This window comes from Betta splendens, chromosome 7, assembly GCF_900634795.4.
Source record: "Betta splendens chromosome 7, fBetSpl5.4, whole genome shotgun sequence".
Lineage (NCBI taxonomy): Eukaryota > Metazoa > Chordata > Actinopteri > Anabantiformes > Osphronemidae > Betta > Betta splendens.
Genome location: NC_040887.2, coordinates 6,468,500 through 6,486,499, shown reverse-complemented (window position 1 = coordinate 6,486,499; position 18,000 = coordinate 6,468,500). Strand labels below are relative to the sequence as shown.

At 40.9% G+C, this 18,000-nt stretch overlaps 1 protein-coding gene across 3 annotated transcripts in view; it reads left to right on the top strand.

Annotated features, from left to right (window-relative positions):
- The window catches only part of pex14 (peroxisomal biogenesis factor 14), a 39,224-nt gene that overhangs the window by 12,777 nt on the left and 8,447 nt on the right, over positions 1–18,000 (top strand). For 2 of the 3 annotated variants that reach the window (XM_029156112.3, XM_029156110.3), the window contains exons 3-7: positions 3,715–3,799; positions 10,128–10,253; positions 12,229–12,308; positions 14,318–14,420; positions 17,799–17,896. In XM_029156112.3, the coding sequence (XP_029011945.1) occupies positions 3,715–3,799; positions 10,128–10,253; positions 12,229–12,308; positions 14,318–14,420; positions 17,799–17,896 (492 nt within the window). The remainder of the gene's footprint in view (positions 1–3,714; positions 3,800–10,127; positions 10,254–12,228; positions 12,309–14,317; positions 14,421–17,798; positions 17,897–18,000) is intronic. The other variant, XM_029156111.3, reaches the window with a different exon arrangement.

Genomic DNA, 18,000 nt, shown 5'->3' with positions numbered 1-18,000 from the left:
TTAAAAGTTAGAACTATTCGATAAAGATTGACCACCTTCCAAGAAAATAAAAGAAAAAACAAACCCACTGTGCCTAACGGCTACTGAAGTATAGTTAAACTAGCTCGTTGTTAGTCAAAGGAAAAAAAAAGAGCAACTAACATTTGATCAGAGGGTTTTTTGTGTGTCAGAACATTGTCATTGTCAGAACAGTTGAACTTCAGCAGGACCAGTATCTCTCCTACAGCACCTGAGTGACTGTGGATGTGGAGGTTAGCTAAATGGTCATGGGGTCTGCACCTCACTTCCTGATGTCTCTCAGGGTCAATAATTCCCTATAGCTGCTCCCATGAGGCCTTGCTTCCTCCGCTCAGGTCACATTAAGAAGGGGAACGATGTCACAATTAGAAGGGCATTTAAAGCTGCTCTTTTAAAAAGATTAAAAAGCACTGTTGGCCACATGAACCAGGCAGGCGACTAAAGGAAATACAGTAATTGCATTAAAACTTCATTCCATTCGGGCAGGGCTCTGGTATCAGAAAGGTATTGGGTTAAGTCATTTTAGACAGCTGCCCCTGATAGCAAATCATCCATGAAAGCACCAAATTAATATAGAGCTTCATTTTTCGCTGTCTCTCACTTTCTCTTGCTTTTGGTCCTTCAAACGTGTGTTTGGGGGGGAAATTTGAGACTGGCTTAACACAATTTTTGTTCATGTCTGTCAGTGTGTTATTGTATCAGGGGCACGCTCCACAAATGTACAGGCCGGGGCAATTTGGAATGAATTGATTCACACCGGGACTAAATTCTATACTTGCTAATGATTTCCTTTTAGCCCCTCCTTTGCACCCCCCCCCATCTAACTTCCAGTGCCATCATACCCTCTGAAATGTCTTCATTGTTGCAGACAATGAAGACATTTCAGGTTTAGCAAAGTAGATTTTGGATGAAAATAAAGTTCCAAACAAGAATAATATCTTATTATCATTCGATTAAATGGGTAAAATGTCAGTTTCAGTTTATATCCTACTGAAGAGTGGTTAATCTTACTGTTAGAGAGGTTTGAAATTCTCCACTACTCATATTGTGAAATAATGTGATGTACACCTGATACCGATCCATAGGCTTTATTGTATAGACTTACTGTATATATAGTTAAGTGCTGTTGCTAGTTAAAACAGAAAAGTACAACTGGTTACATTGATTCCCTGAGGTATCCAACCATGTGGTTTACACATAATGGGATTTCAAACTCATTTCTCATAATTTAGGGTATCACGATTATAATTTTCAGACAAGTGCAATGGAAAGTCTTGTCCAATTCAAACTCAATAACATTGCTGTAATCTTGTCTGTTCATCAACTTCACTCTCTTTAAGTGTGTTGGTTAATGTTATCTCTCGCTATGATTGAGTTTTCGCCTCTTTTTCGCCTTTACCTGACACTTTATTGGTTATCTGGTTTGCAAAGATTATTGCTCGTAACATGGAGCACTTTGGCGCATTAGCAGTCCAAGCTTATCAAGAAGCTTTGCCGAAGACTCAAATCTTCGTTTATGTAAAATAAAATCTGTATACACTGTATAGCCACCATTTTTTTCTAATCCGAACGGAGGATTTTTTACTATATAAAAAAAAATAAAAAATAGTTAAGCTGCCAACCCAAATGTGCCTTGTGGTGTTATCCGTCTTACCCCTCTAAAAGCAAGAGTGTGCTACCCAACACTATAACTGGGGTGATCCATAAGTCAATAACAAGACAAGACTGAAATCTGTGCAATGTGGTTATAATTGATTGAGATGTCTGGGTGGAACTTGTGCAAGCATCTATGTCATCTGCTAAGAAGTGCACTTTTCCTCTCCCTGAAGATCTACCACTACAGTTTTAACCAAATGGATATTTGCCTCATTAGTTTGCCGCTGAGCTAGCTGCGGTCCTTACCAAAATGTCATACTTCTGCCTATTAACATTGACACAATTTGTTGTCAATATTCCGCTGTTGAAAATTTAAGCGGCGTAAACAAGGTTTGCTCATTCAGCATATTGTTCCGCTATTAGGTCATTGCCTCTTGCGGCGCCTTCACCATTCCGCTGTTTACCGGAATAAATATTAGATTTTACTGTTTGTTGTCTCTGGTTGCTGCATTTCCCCCTGAGTTGTCTTGTCAGCTCAGTCACTTGAACATTAAGAGCTAGACAAGAGCGTGATGATTTTGTCTCGCTATCAAAGGAATATTTGCTCTGTATTTTGACTGTATCTTTTGGCCCAGAACATCAGTTGGGGGTTCACCATGCAAATGGTTTAATCTGCTTGTCACAATGAAGGTTCCGGGTGACTGACTTTAATAAGCCCTTAGCATATAGACATGCAGGAAATTCCATACCCCTTGCGTAACCTTTATGTACATCAAGGTCACGGTGGTGTCACAGTGAAATAGTAGATTAGTGTCTAAATAAATTGTGGCAGTGTCTCTTGGGATGAATCTGGTGCATTTTGATAAAATTCTCTGTCAAAATTGCATTACTCCACATTCTGTGTAATAGCAGCCATAGTAGACTTCTGCACAAAGTTCTTGGATGCTTAATCCTACATTCATGAGTATCTAATTAGAGAAAGCGTGTTCATTAGCAAACCTTGAATAAGTTAGTAAGTAATGAAAAGTTTGTCACCATGATTGTCTCATATACTGTTTGTGTCACGGAAATCTAGCCCTTTACGTGGCTCCACTACCACACTAATCCTTGGACAAGTTTAAACTGCAATTCTTTTGGATTGAAACGGGTTCATAGTATATGCAATGCATTACCTAAAACGAATTACCACTGGCAGGGCGCTCAATCACTTTGTATCTTTCAACACTAAGAGAAAAGAAGAGTAATCAAAACCTTTCAACCTATTAGAGGGATGACTTTTACAATTGAATCACGGGGACCACAGGTGCGATAATAAGTCATCTAAACCTCCCCCTCAATGTGTTTCCCCTTTCTCTGTGTTCTTACATATTTATCTATTTTAGGAGGCGCCACTTCATGGCGCCCACTTCAAATTTATATTTTAATGCCATTTGAGGAAGTTTTTTTTCCCTCCCACCAATTCTTGGAAATGCATACACGGGTGGAAAATTAAGGTGCATCTCGAAGGAAAACATAATAGAATCGATGAACGCAATGCACTTAAAACTACTGATGTTCTGATGCTATTTAACGTTCTAGTGCATTAACGTTTCAAGTCATTACAACATTCAGGCTGGGTGATTTGATCATGGCAGGTTTTTAACTGGAAGAATTACAGAAGTTTTCAGCCTAGGATTCCAAGTTATTAGATACAAATGATCACCTCTGCATTAAGTATAGATTTTCTTCTACTGCGCACTTAAGAATGGAAGTTTGTCTTTAAGAGCGTAATAGCAAATTAAGCTCCATACTCCATTTGTCCAGCACTCTTGATGGGCTAATTTTATAACTGCTGATTTGGTCATTCCCCACATTTAGCTGGAAAGTGGTCAGGTGGTCTTTCTCTTCTCTACAGGGTGTGGGGGCTTTGAATACACTATCAAACAGAATCCATTTATGCTTTTTTTTTTTTTTTTTCTCAAGATTTATAATGAACCTTCTCTTAAAGAAGGTCTAGACTGTTGTTTGTACAGTTAAAAGCACCACTTTCCTGCAGGTCTTATCTTCTTCCGCTCACATTATTTCATTGTCAGGAATTAAATCACATTTATGTCTTTCCAGATTGCCACTGCTGTGAAATTTCTACAGAACCCAAAGGTGCGCCAGAGTCCCCTGGTCACCAGAAAAGCCTTCTTGAAAAAAAAAGGTGAGAGACCTTTGATTCGTCCTTGATTTATGTTTAATGTGATGCTGTCATCCTTGAAGAAGACATCACATGCATGTCAAAAAATGACGTTAACCCTATAACCCATATGTATTTATTTACAAAATAAATGACAGTGGTAGGCAAGTGATGCTGACACTGTACCATTTTTGGTAGGATTGTTTCTGTAAGGGTCAAAGGTTGTGGTGGTAGCTCTTTACCCTGGGGTGTCTAACATGGGTCGATTTAGCTCCTGAGTGCATGATTCAAGCCCTGTGAATAAATGACACACCAGTTTGGATGCTCCTTTGGGTTCAGGAAAATTAATATTGACAAACTCCCTCTGCATTTTCAATGGAATTATCAATATTGCCTTCCAGCATTTTAACCCTTTTACTTAATTTAACTGTTATCGTAAATTTGAAGCATGACACACTGAGGTTTTCTAAGCAGGGGATGGTGAAATGTTTGCTGGCTCTTCACTTTCTTTGCAATTCATTGAGATTATTTCTGACACATGGCAGAATATTGTTTGTGCAATAAAACTTGCAAAAAGCTTTATTACTCTGAACTCGTTTAAGTCAGTTCAATATAACACGTCGGTGGAAATGTGTAGTGTTATGCCACAAATGGCTGAGCAGCGTGCACACACAGCATGCGGCTCTGTCTTGGATGAATTCTTTCCGGTATCTGTAGTTCAGTCCCTTGTAAAACAGCTCCGTGCTTATGGGACTGTACCTCTGCATTGCTGAGGGACAGTCTCCAACAGTATAGTAGCCAAACCGTGAAAAGTGAGCCTAAAAGCTCCATGACTGGGGAAGGTAACCTGAAACCAAATCCATGGTTGCCGGCTGCTACTACACACATCACATGGCCGTAATGACTCTTGATATCTTTTGAAATTTCCATGTGTTTCTGTCTCATTATTGACAAACTAAAGCATGGTCCTAATCTTCATTGTTTATCTCCGATGTAATGAGGCCTCATCTGTACCCGATGACGTCATGGTTTGTCTCATTTTCGTCTTTTTCTCCGCTTTGTTTCAAACTCCATGGAGTGCCTCTATGCAAAATGATTTGCTCTTACTGCACTTTACGTCCATGAAATATGTATGGTGCTTTAATGCAGATTTATTTTGGAAAGTCAGTTCCACTACAGATCTAAACAGGAGCCCTTGATTTGCATAAGAACATTGATCTCAGTGATGGAGCGGGTTTAGATTCGAAAAAACGAAGCATTGAAGCACTAAGCAGACAGTACATTAGCTGTTGACTTGCTTTCATACCTTCGTTTCGTGTTCTTTACCAGCAGGACCTGTATTTGTATTTCTAACTTTGAACTTAAGGGTTGGAAATGTCTTCTTTTTACAGTAAACTGTGAAGACAAGAGGTTAAGCCCATCCATTTAACACTGCATAGTAATTGTCTTGCTGTTGGTGTCAAGTAAACAACCAATCTAAGCTGGTGAAAATCAGTTTCATAGAGTTATAAATCATGCGTCAAATTATTGTATGATGTAATATTTGATGAGTTTAATTAAATGCTTCTCTTGTCTTTGAGCATTTTTCATCCTCTTATTAGATGTACAGACAAGTGAACACTCCCTTTTGAACAAATTGTCTGTTTTCCTTTTTGAAAAAAAAAAACAAAAAAACATTTTCATTCAAATTAGGAGTAAAATATGATCCTGTTGGGCGCTTAGTGATTGGATGCTTTCTTTTCCGTTTCGCTCGGGTTCTAGTAGATTTTTGCATAGCCACAACAGTCCAGTGCTCACAGTTCACCCTTTTCTACACCATATCTGCTTTGTATTGTCTGTAAACCTTTTGACCCTGGAAACTCAATCATCCTCCTCCTCCCACAGTCACCACAGCAAACGTGTCAGTCTTAATTTCTAATACAGTTTAATGTCATATTTATGTAAATACTTTTGGATTTTACTCTATATTAACAGCCAGAAATGTCAAAGCACACATAAAATGAAACAATACTATCTCCTGGTAGAGTGGAATTTAAATTGGATTCCTCTTGCTGCCAGTACTTACGCTGGACAGCTGATGAAGGGGAAAATAGGGCTCACTTTGATTGCATGTTGCAGAATCTTTACACAATAATCTCGCCCGTGCATATTATTTCGCTGCACATTTGTGCCCTAATCTGCGCTGAAGGATGCCTCGCTGGTTACATCTCCTTTTTTCCAAAGAGACCCTAATAGTGTGGTTTATTTCAATATTCATTTAAAAATATAATTTTCTGTTTTCCTTCAACTGTCAATTTCAGGATATGAATTGGCAATTATGCAGTCCAATATTTGTAGCTGCCCTTCTTGAGTCCTTGTTGAATAAACTGGCTGAAATATTGAAACTTTGTCACTTATATGTAATAATAAATCAAGATTTGAAGCAGAGATGTTTTCTTTTTTGCAAAGGAGCAAGGAAATGAATTGCATTTAAAGTGTCTTGTAGCCATCTTGAAGCAATTTGGTTTTACTTGTTCCTTGCCAAGATCAAGTAAATTTTCTTGTGTTTAAAATATAATGTGCTACAGTCTCATCTAGTGAATTGTGCCATCTCTCTGCTCTACAATTAACCGATGTAACAAGTAAACAGTGATGGGCCCCATGTTGGCACCACCGTTTAGCCCTGACAATTAGCAGTTACACACATAATTACCAAAAAAATGTAATTCTCAGGACCAAGTCAAGAACAATTTCCAGCTTTCAGCGTGTCACCGTGGCCCCTGAACCGATGAGACTGAGAAGAACAAAGTTAAACAATAAACAATTTGGGGAAACAAAGCACAGATAGTCCCACATAATGCAAAGAAAAGTGAGTAAACGCCTAGTCAATATCACTAAACTAAGTAATTACAAAATCTAGTCCAGTTAATATAGTTTTAATTATCTTTTTGCTGACACTCAATGAAAATGAAGCCAATTAATTGGAAAAAATAAATGTTGGACTAATTAAACTGTAATGAATGCAACATACTTAGGACCCAACTGTAAAAAATGTCAGCACACCCTTCATTAATGAGATTCCATGAGTTTTTTTTTTTCTCGTTGTGTATGATACCAGTCCTGCAAAGTGATAATCTGCCATTTCGACAAATGTTTTATTTCAAATGGTCTTTGTTGGATGTGTCATGGCTTCACGCATCGGCTTAAGGTTATACAGTGTGTTCTTCTCTTTAGAAACCTGTGATTCTTACACTGTCGGCCTTTTTATGTTGGTAATAATTTAAAAGCATTAAATAGTTTAGTTAGCGACAGAGGGGTGAGGTTAGTTTTACAGTGTGCTGGACATTGTGCATTACCTGAAACATTATTCTCTGTCAGTGAGACATAAATGATGGCTTGATTTGTTTCTTTTTTTTATACCTTCCCTGTTGTTATGGAGTTGAATAAATAATGCTAGCACATTTCGCCCTGAGTAACAGGCCAGTGATCCAGGGTCAAAGAGAATGCAGGTAGACTGTTGGTCTTTTGCCATACCTGGTATGAAGGTGAGGTTAAGGTTCATCATCCCAGATATTAATAGGATGCTGTTTGTAAGTGGGGCTGTCTGACTCACCTCTCGGACAAAGATGACAATGACCAAGGCCTGCGTGGAAGGTAAAGCGATTGATGTGGTTATAAATTACTCCACGGCGCCACCTAGCCTAGGCCTTGCCTACTTTGTCATCAGTACAAGGCAATAAAGCAGGGAAATGAGAGCAGAGTCCTCTTTTTTAATACATAAATGAATACTCTATGAGTGGTCATTATTTAGGGCACGCCATTTTCAGGTAGTTATACTGAACCAAATGACATGAAGAATCTCCCAGGTCCACGCAGCATCAGAAACTGGTTGGTCATTGCACTCATCCTCTTAATGACCCGTGGACCTTCCATCTGTCTATGACCCCCAACCTGTGCTTTTTGTCTTGTGCTTTTTTCTGAAATAAGCTATTCAAAATGTAAGTAATTTTCACTCAAGGGCAACTTTATAATTCAGGCCTTGGAGGACAGCAAAAATGCATTCACCTTTTACCACGCCAAATATTTTAGTAAGCAATTTTTATAATTGGCTGTCCTGTCTAGGTCTTGACCCATAAAGTTCAGAAGTGCCAGAATTGGAGAAATGGATTTAATGTAAGAGCCTTTCTGCCTCTTTGCCCTTAAAAAACACCCAGAGAATATGAGCCCCTGAAAATAGAGCTGTAAATAACCTGACGAGCAATGGGTTTTCCTTTAAATAAATACCGATCAGGTTTATGTTGAAAGACAATAGAAAACGTAGCCCAGATATGCAGTTTACAGTATTTATAGCTGTAATATCAAGGTGCCAGCACCGTAATTTCATGCCCCAATGAGAATGGCAAGGTCAAAGCAAATGCTTTGGCTGAGCATCTGCTAATACGGTGACTCATAAACAGGCACTGCGTGTATCAGGTGCACCAAATAATACAGTATAATGAAATACAGAATAGCTTTCCAATGATTGTTCTTTTTTATGGTGTCATCATTAGGTGTAATTTATGTCTTAAAAAAATTCATCTCCCCACAGGCTGATCTGAGATGGGGGTCCAGGGGTCATTCCACAGGTTTTGGAACCCATAATAAATTTCACAGTCCTTTTTTGTCTTTTCCTTTTATATGTAAAACACACTTTCACCTTGTTCCTCCTTCTTTCTGATCTAAGGGCCCTTTCATTTGCTGTTGTCTTTCCCTCAACAATAAACAGATCAGAGCCTATAAGACAACTTTGTAAGTTGTAATCTGGCTAGTACACAGCTTTAGGTATTTCCATGTATATTTAATGCAAGGTGAAAATTGTTGCATGAGGTTAATCAAAGATAAAGTCATTAAGATGTACATACAACTTAAATGTTGCACCTTACTTAAGATTTCAAGGTGAATGGGAAAACCTGAAGAACTTTCCTTTTTTTTCCCCCCTTTTCATTTTTTGAAACTGAGACCCTTGCATCCACTCAATAGTCTGCCACCATGTAGTCTGCTGTGGTCAGATGAATCAGGAGTCCAGGGACACATTATTGCTTATTTGACAGTGCAGTCTGACTGCACAAACTCAGCACATGGCGCTCACCACTTCCTGGCACTCAGGACCTGCTGTAGACTACAGGCTGGCCAATATTTGCCTTCAATTATTCAACAATTTTCATGGCCATTTGAAGTCCTCAGAGCATTTAAATAGGTGACGGGGGGACCTCATCTTGGCATAATCCACGTGGTAGATTATCAAAGGAGTTCTTTGCTTTTGGGCCGCTGGATTCATGAACAAGATTCTGCTTTTCAGCTTTGACTTGCACAAAGCTTCTTAATATTATTAAATAAAAGTTATGCTTTTGAGTCATATTCTGTTACTCACTAAATGGGAGTTTATTTAACATAAACATACATACACTACCTATTATTAGTGGGCCACATACAGTAAGTTTTTCTGTATGCTTCTTTCCTTAAGTTCTTTTCCTTCTTTCTTTTAATGAACCCCCTATTCTGTGATGAGAAACCATATTAAACACTATTAAGCAGTATACAATGTGAAATATTTTCACCTGGTTCAAAGTTTTTATTCCTTTTCAGCTTTTTCCTAATTGTTTTTTCATAAATTGTTTAATCTTGTTCTTGTTGTGATTCATCAAAAGTTACAGTCTAATTATTTCTCTCTTCCCAGATTAAGCTGCTTATTAAAACAAGAGACCCACAGCAATGGCAGCATATGGCGCCTGAAATAAAATCCTTTCTTGCCACAAAAGAAGATGTTCATATTAGATTTTTTTCCTCCACCCCTCTGATTCTCCATCAGGGAGCCCTTTGCAATTTAATCATCACTAAAATCATTAAAAAGATCTGAAGATTAAATTATATTGGCATTTGCAAAATTATGTAATACATTTACATTACAATGAAGAAATTAAAATAATGCATTTTCGCTGTCTGGGGTGTATGAAATCTGCACATGGGAAATATAACTGGAGAAGTGGACAGACTCTTATTTTCTTTGCCTTTGGTGGCAGTTAATAGGCTAGCTGAGTTTCAGATTTTATTGTGTGAACCTTTCCCGACTATCTGTGTTTGATGGATGTCCTTGAAACCGAAACTCTCAATAGAATTTCTGAATTATGAAATGAAAATACATTTTTAGGAGGGTGTTGAGAAATTGAATGAACATTTGACATACTTCTTCTAAATTGTCCTTTTAAGATTTGTGGGGAACTGGGGAGATATTTAAGTATATATTATGATAACTGTGGAGCAATTTGGTGTTTCCCATTGACACAGAGTCACTGCACCCTTCTTGCACATCTTTTAAAATGTGTCTTGCTTCCAGGACTGACGGATGAGGAGGTAGAGTTAGCTATCCAGCGCTCTGGCAGTACAGAAGAAATCCTGCCTCTGAGCCCTGTGGGACCCCCACATCCCCTCAGTGCAACTCAGCTTTCTCCTGTAACTCACAGTGAGTGTGCATATTCTTTTCTCTTCTGTACCTGGTGAATACACACATCAGTATTTATTTACACTTACATGTTTGTAGTTAAGTCAGATTTTATACGTTTTAGTTTTTATGAACTTAAAACGTCAAAGTAGTATTATCTATCACTGTAAAAGTATTATACACTTGTGTGGGCACATGTACATCACACAGTACAAGCTCACAAACCCTCTGGCCATTCAGTTCCAAGGGGTTCCACCCTGGCAAGACTCCACACAGCAACCTGTATCTTTATTACCTCAGGAGGTTATGAGTGCTGTCCACTGATTTACCAATGCAGAATGAAGTCCGCGTAATGCTTAACCCATATGACAATGATTCCAGATGTATTCCACCCTCATTTATTACCACACTGTCCTTGACTCCCCCGGCATCTCATGTTTTGTAATGAAAGTGATGTTGATGGGATGGCCATGTAGTTAGGTAGACTCGCAGCTCTCCGTCCATAGTGGGGGGTTTTATATCAAAACGGCTATAAGGGAGGTGCATAATGAGGTGAGAGCGGGGAGTCTTGTATGGGGGGTCATGCCGAAAAGAGGGGGCTACCTCCCTTTGATGTCCTTGTTATAGGGACGGTGCACAGGGACCCGCATCCATCTCTGTCGAAGTAATGGATACTCTGATCTCTATTTCCACATGGTAGAAGGACAGGAAGGCCTCCACTGAACCCAATAAATTTGAGAGGAGATTGGAAAAATGGAGGATGGAGACCACTGTTCCACAGCTTAAGTGACCAAATAAAAAAAGGAAGATGGCAGAGTGGGACTGGTAGAGAAAAAAGGGAGAGACAGTGGAAAAATAAAAGGTCCTAAAGGGGAGGGGGGTGTAGAGCAAGTGAAGACCCCTGGTGATGCACTGAGGCGCGTTCAGGGTCAACCACCTATTCCAAGGACTCCTAGGCCTTTGAGAAGCATGGTGTTCTAGAATAGGTGACAGTCTATTGCAGCTATAATGTTGATGAAGACCCAAATTTATGTGGTTACCATATGTATGTTGGGGAATGATTCAAAAATTTCGATAGAAAAGGTCATGAGTTCAATCCTGAATGCTCCAGGAGTGATGAAACATGCCCTTGAGTGAGAAGAATAAAATAACATTCACCTTGAAAATATACCATATGACAGTGGGCGTCTCATTCTATTTGCATGTCAAATCACACAAGTAGTTAGGCTCAAGATCAATCTGATTTACTTACTTGAATCCAGTAAACATGTACCACATAACCCATTAAATGAAATCAGACCTGTAATAGAATATCAGTGGTGTACTTTAGTGGCTTTGCCTCTAATAATTTCCGCTTCATTTGGACCCCAACAGAGTAAATAAGAAAAAGTCCTATTTCCTTCAGACTTGTTTGTTGTTTAGTGACATTTTCAGTTGAATGCCTCTGTTACTTTGGGAATTTCCATTTTGAAAGACAGGTGGTGTACCCAGCTGACAGCTTGCACAATGACACACTTTCATATTACCCGTCACTCAGCGGGATTCTTAACTTCTAACCGCACACGTATTTACCTCTCTGTTCATTTCTGTTGTGGGAAGGTTTATTTAGATTCACCATAAGTAACCCCAACCCCAAATGAAGAGGAAGGGAAGGCATGTCTTGCCATATTGCTCATGGGTTCGCTGTATCATGTAACATCAGACTGGTCAAGAAAAACCCCTTGTGTTGTTAGTGATTTTAGATTACTAGAGCTAGAAGCCATGAGCCTGATGTGTTTAGATACAGTTAAATATTGTATATGTAACTTGATTTTTAATTTACACTTCTTTTGATTCTTTTCCATTTCTATAGTATTACAGCTTAATGTAATGACTATGACAATATTGGAAGATGCGTGTTGAAGTAACATCTTACATAAAGGACATTTTAAGTAAATCTGTCCTCAGATCAGTATTTCGCTATATTGACATGTTGTATCCTCTTCCATACATCCAGCAGGCTACCGATGGAGAGACTACGGTGCCCTGACTGTCGTTATGGTCGGCATCGCCTTTGGCTTTCATCAGCTTTACAAGGCAAGTGAAACCCGGCTTCACCTGCACTTTTAACTCTGTATCCACACCACCTGCATTTTCCATAAAGTTTTCTTTAAAACTTGTTGTACATTTTTTTCTTTGCAGCCTAGGCCCTGTCAGTCCTGCCTCTCCCCGTATTACATTTAAATTGGTGGGCTTAGCAAGTTCAGAGGTTTATGATGAATTGTGCTGCTAGAATCAAAGACGCCTCTGCAGTATGTAACATCACTCCAGTCCTATTATTAAAGCAAGTCTGCGTTACGTCAAAGCATGATCTCATTTGAACCCCTTCTTTTTAGTCTCTCCTTCTCTGCTCCTCTCAGATATATATACTTCCCTTTTAAAAATTTAGTTACTAACACAGCACAACTTTTTTGACATCTTAACTTCTAAAAATAATCACCCTGTGTTTTTTAAGCTTAGCTGCTCTTGAATATGAGCTCATTGGGCCCCTTGTCCCCAGTGACATTAATCCCATAGTAGTTGTTAGTAGTCTGAGTGGCATGTGGAAGCCATTACTCTCGTTTTAGAGGAGGACAGGAGCTCCAGCAGTAGCTCTTGGCCTAGATGACAGCCCGTTTTCCCTCTGTGTGTGTGTGTGTGTGTGTGTGTGTGTGTGTGTGTGTGTGTGTGTGTGTGTGTGTGTGTGTGTGTGTGTGTGTGTGTGTGTGTGTGTGTGTGTGTGTGTGTGTGTGTGTGTGTGTGTGTGTGTGTGGGACTGCCTGTCATGTACTGTACATGCTCGTGCCTGCCTCTTTGTTAGATCTGTTATGTCCAATTATTCAATTCCTCTTTACAGAGTTGTTTGTAAGGCCAACACACACGCACTGAGGTGTTGTTCGGTGCCTGCTCTTAGGCGGAAGCACTCCCTGTACCACTGTTTGCCGCCTGCAGCAGGCTCTGCCCTGCCTTCCTCTGGTTGCCTCGGAGGTGGGATTCCCCTGCGGGACGGCACAGGTTGCTGTCATGTCACCGGAGCGCAGCGCCAGCCACACCATATGTCCAAGCTTCTGCCCATACTTTATTTATGTTATGGCGCACCTTGTAAACACCACGCGCAGCAACCCACTTATTAATTACCACGTGTTGACACTCAATCTTTTTCTCTAAAAAGTGTTTATTACTTGCACTGTTGTGGCTGCTCGCCACCTGAGCGGGTGATGCAACTAAGTGATCTTTATTCAGCATCAAAGTAAAGAAAACATTGATTTGAATGCAGTTAAGCTGGGCCCCCAAGGGTCACATGGACTTGATTTTATTTAGTGAGCATGGCTTCACACACACACACACACACACACACACACACACACACACACACACACACACACACACACACACACACACACACGTATGTAGCATTCAGCTAGATTCACACAAGCTGCTCATCTGGCTAACTCTCACACTAGATAAACACCCTCATTTGGCTGTCAGACCTACAGTACAAATGATTTGGTGGAGTTGTGTTTATTCAGTGGCAGACAGATGATAAACAGCACAACATTGTTTTTGGTTGTGGAGGACTATTTTCAGTGTTCACCACCACATTTTTTACTCTGTGCTTCTGTTGCTTTCTCTCTTGTTATATTTAATTTTTATTCATGTTGCTGGAAATATCTTTTTAAGATGGTCGCAACAAGTTTTCATACTTTTCATCCTGCAGTGTGAAAACACTTTATAGAAACTGCTGCATGACCCTTACTCCAACTAGAGAGAGAGAGAGAGAAAGAGAGAGAAAAGCTTGAATTTGACATTTAATCTACAGTTGATAGTTGATACACTGCAGAAATGTCCTAATTGCCTTGTGGCCTTAGCACTACATGTCACTTGCTTGGACAGTGATGGAGAATGCATCACTAATCACGCATTGTGGACAGCGGGACAGTGTTTCACTAAAAAGAAATTGCAGATGGCTTCACTGCTACGTTTAGGTGGCCCCGTCTTCCCCTCATCTCTCTGCCTCTTCCCTGCACAGTGTAAAGTGTAATTTTGTGCCATTCTTTTAATTGCAGAAATATATCCTTCCCCTCATTATGGGCAGCCGAGAGGACAAGAAACATCTGCAGAGGATGGAGAGCAACATTGCGGCAATGAGTGGCACGCTGACACAGACAGGTGAAGATTAATATCTTCATCACTTTCTCCCTCCTTAACATTTTCCCTCATTTATCTGTCGCCAAAATCGGGGGGCCTCGCACGTTTTTAACAAATGACGCCGCTGTCATTTCGCTTTAATTTGAAATTGCTTGTTTACTGTCAGGCTCTGGCTCAATTAATTATGTTTCGCTGAAAAGCTCTTAACCTCGGAATATTAATGAGGAGTTGGGAAATGACAACTTTTCTCCCCCTCCCTTCGTCCTCTCTCTCCCCCGTTCCATCCGTCTCCCCCTGCGCCAACTTCACCCCCATCCAAACCACATCCACCGCCATCATCATCATCCACCCTCTTTCCCCCTAGGTGGCGAGAAAGTTCATTTTAATTTTGCGTGTGCATGTGTGTGCGGGATGGCACTGTGTGGTGTCTGGGCTCAGCACTGGCCCTAGTGTGATTAAGTGCACGGTGACAGGTGCGGCTCCCATGTTGGACAGGTGAGGAATCTCAACCTGACTGTCAGACATGGAGAGAGGGAGAGAGATGCTTTCCCAGCTCTTCGTCAGTATAATTAAAAATCCAGGGAGGCGTAAATAAGTGAGGCACTCTAAGAAAGTTTAGTCTCATTAGCACTAGTGTTGAACTGCAGTGTGTTTTCACTGGAAAGGTATCAGTTCCCATTTGAGATAGGTACGAGCAGGTGCTTTGCATCATATGTATAGTATGTTATGAAAGCACCTAGTTGTATATTTTATCAATAGATTAACTTTCTAACAGAATTTCTTCAGCATATATAGAAAAGCACAAAAGGATTAGTAGAACAAGGAAAATGCAAAGCTGAATGACAAATATGTTCTTGTTCATTTGAATACAGTCGTCCTTTGTTTGACTTTTTTTTTTTTTTTTTTTTTGCTTCGTCTTGAAATTAACAAATTACGTGTTCGACTTTGTCACAGGCCGACGTGGTGTCGATAAAAAATATGGCCGTTATCATTTTATCCCGTCACACCCATGCCTTTGTTTTCCGAGCGGCTGAGGTGCAGAGCTGTAGGTGGAGGGGGCAGCGACTGTGAGATTGCGTGCAAGGTGTGCCAACCTGAATCTGATTAACAAATATGTTCTTTTATGGTCATTTTTCCCAACTATGCAAACACATTTCCTCCGGCGATTTTACTGCCTATTCATACTTACCCATACTTATCACCTTTTGGAGATTTGCCAGTTTACAAGCCCGGTTTTGTTTGTTGGTGAAGACGAGCTTTTACAGTGAGTTCCTCCCTGTGTGCTGCGGCGAGTAGGTGAGTCTCCAGTGGAGGGGAGGGGGGGGGACACAGGTCTTTGCTTCAACCAGTGTGGAGAACTAATTTGCTATGACTGCGGTAGCCAAGCTGCTATTGTAGTTAATGACTGTTGTAGTTAACAGTTGGGGAGAGGGGTTGCAATTACACAGAGTTTCCCCCCCTGCTTTCCCTTTGTCTTCCTCTGCCTCTCTCTCCCTCCGTCCTTGCTGCACTGAGTACAGCGACTCGCTGCCTCGCTGCTGCCAATTGCTTCAACCCCCTTTTGTTGAAGTTCATGTATTTCTCTAGTGCTGGGCGCAATGAGGTGATGTATCCTTTTCAGTGGCGACTGCATTAGTCTCTCTCGCCAGCCCAGTTTGAGAGTAGAGGCCTTGACTCCCATTATGATTTGCCTACAACTTCACACAGACAATTAATGAATGGATCTTGGAACTACTTCAGCGCTCCCGGGCTGTAATGGAATTGTGCGGCTGTTTGGGCACTCTTTGTCGGTCGGAGCCATATTGGTGACCAGCTGGCCATTAAAGACGGAGACAGGCCCAGACATATGTAGTGTACATTATTTTGAGGTATTTACTGAATAATTTACTGAATGCACAATATGCACCCTCTAGTCAGAGAAGCTGCAAGCCTCACACATCAGCCTGTGCCTCATACACACACACACTATAGCGTCATCCTGATTCATGCCTGGCCAAAGTCACTGACTTCATTAGTCCTGGCTTCATATCTGTGATGGGGATAAGAAGCATTTTTGTCAAGTGTCAGAAGAGTACAAAGGAGTCGGCTTCATGGAGAGACATGAAAATAGCCGGACTGCTCGGCTGAAGTGGCTGAAGAAGCGGTGCCAGTGGTAATGCAGGAGGCTGGCAGGCTGACCCGCACATCTGGAGAAGCTGTTTGGGGACTAATAGGGCAGCTCTTGGTTTGCTGCGCAGAGCCCGTCGCAGTAACACCTTTTTAAGCACGGGTGGCAGTTTCAACAGCGGCTTTAGTTGTTTAAGGTGGTCATTCTGGAACACAAGCCGAGCAACGAACTGAAAGTGTTTGCACAGCGATTTTTGGCCCAGACTAACGATCCTGCTCGAACTCGTATTCCATAAGATTCTGCAAGCATGAAAAGATCAAACGTTTCAGCACCCCACCTATATTGATATAGCTCCACCCATTTAAACACAGGTGTCACTGCGAGATATTAGCGTCTTTGAAAGATCAAATATTTTGTCTGTGTTGGTTTTTTTCAAAGAAACACAGCCTCCGCACCGGGCCCTGTCTTTTGTCACGCTCCGGGTTAATGCTAGAGGAAGGTTCTTTACATCCTGTCCAGCCGACTGCTGCTCAGGCTTTTAACCATTGGCCTGACAACCTCAGCAGTGGACCGCCACAATATCTGTTGATGTTAATCCTGTTAGGCTTGATTTAACACTTTACACGCCCATGATTTATATGAATGTTTATTGGTTTTCTGTAATATAATCAGCTCAGGGAAACTTAATGCATTGTTTGGTAATACACGCGTGACTGGAAGCAGGGGGCAACAAACTGTGCCCGGTGTTATTTGAAATCATACACCCTCGTCCAACACCAACACTTGAACTAATTCAATCTTCAAAGTCAATGGAAAAAGAACAATATTTATTAGGATTAGAGGGGACATTTTGTCTGGCAGCCTCCTCCCAAATGAGAGCCTTGTTTTTTCCTTTGTTGATCGTTTGAGGATTTAAGATGCATTAGAAGGCAGTGTCTGGGTGGATAATGGAAGGTTAGAGACTGTTATTTGATTTAAGTACAGACACTAGAGATTAATATCTCTATCCTATTTTGCCCTCCTCCCCCTTTCCCACCCTCTACCCCCAGTGCCTCAGACCAAAAAGCTAGGACTAAAGTTGCCGGGTATTAGGTTTGATTACAATTCTTAGAGGGCACCTTTGATCAGTGACACAAGTTGAGTCCCATCACTTGTGTCGTGAGCTTTGGTAGAAAATGTTCACTTTTGTGGCACCAGAGCAAACCCGATCACAAAATCCCACTTCCTCTTTCATCGTCCTCGTTTGAAGTTGAAGCCGTATTTACCGTTTGCCATTCTGCTTGTTTTCGCAGTGAGCCAGCTGCAGCAGACCCTGGGCTCCGTCCAAGAGCTCCTGATCCAGCAGCAGCAGAGAATTCAGGAGCTGTCTCAGGAACTGGCTGCGGCAGAGGTAGGGTAGCTGGAGGCCCACTCAGCAACTGCAGTTCTCACCTGGCTTTAAACGATGAGTGGTCCAATTCTGACCTTGGTGGTTCTACTTACCGTTCCTTTATG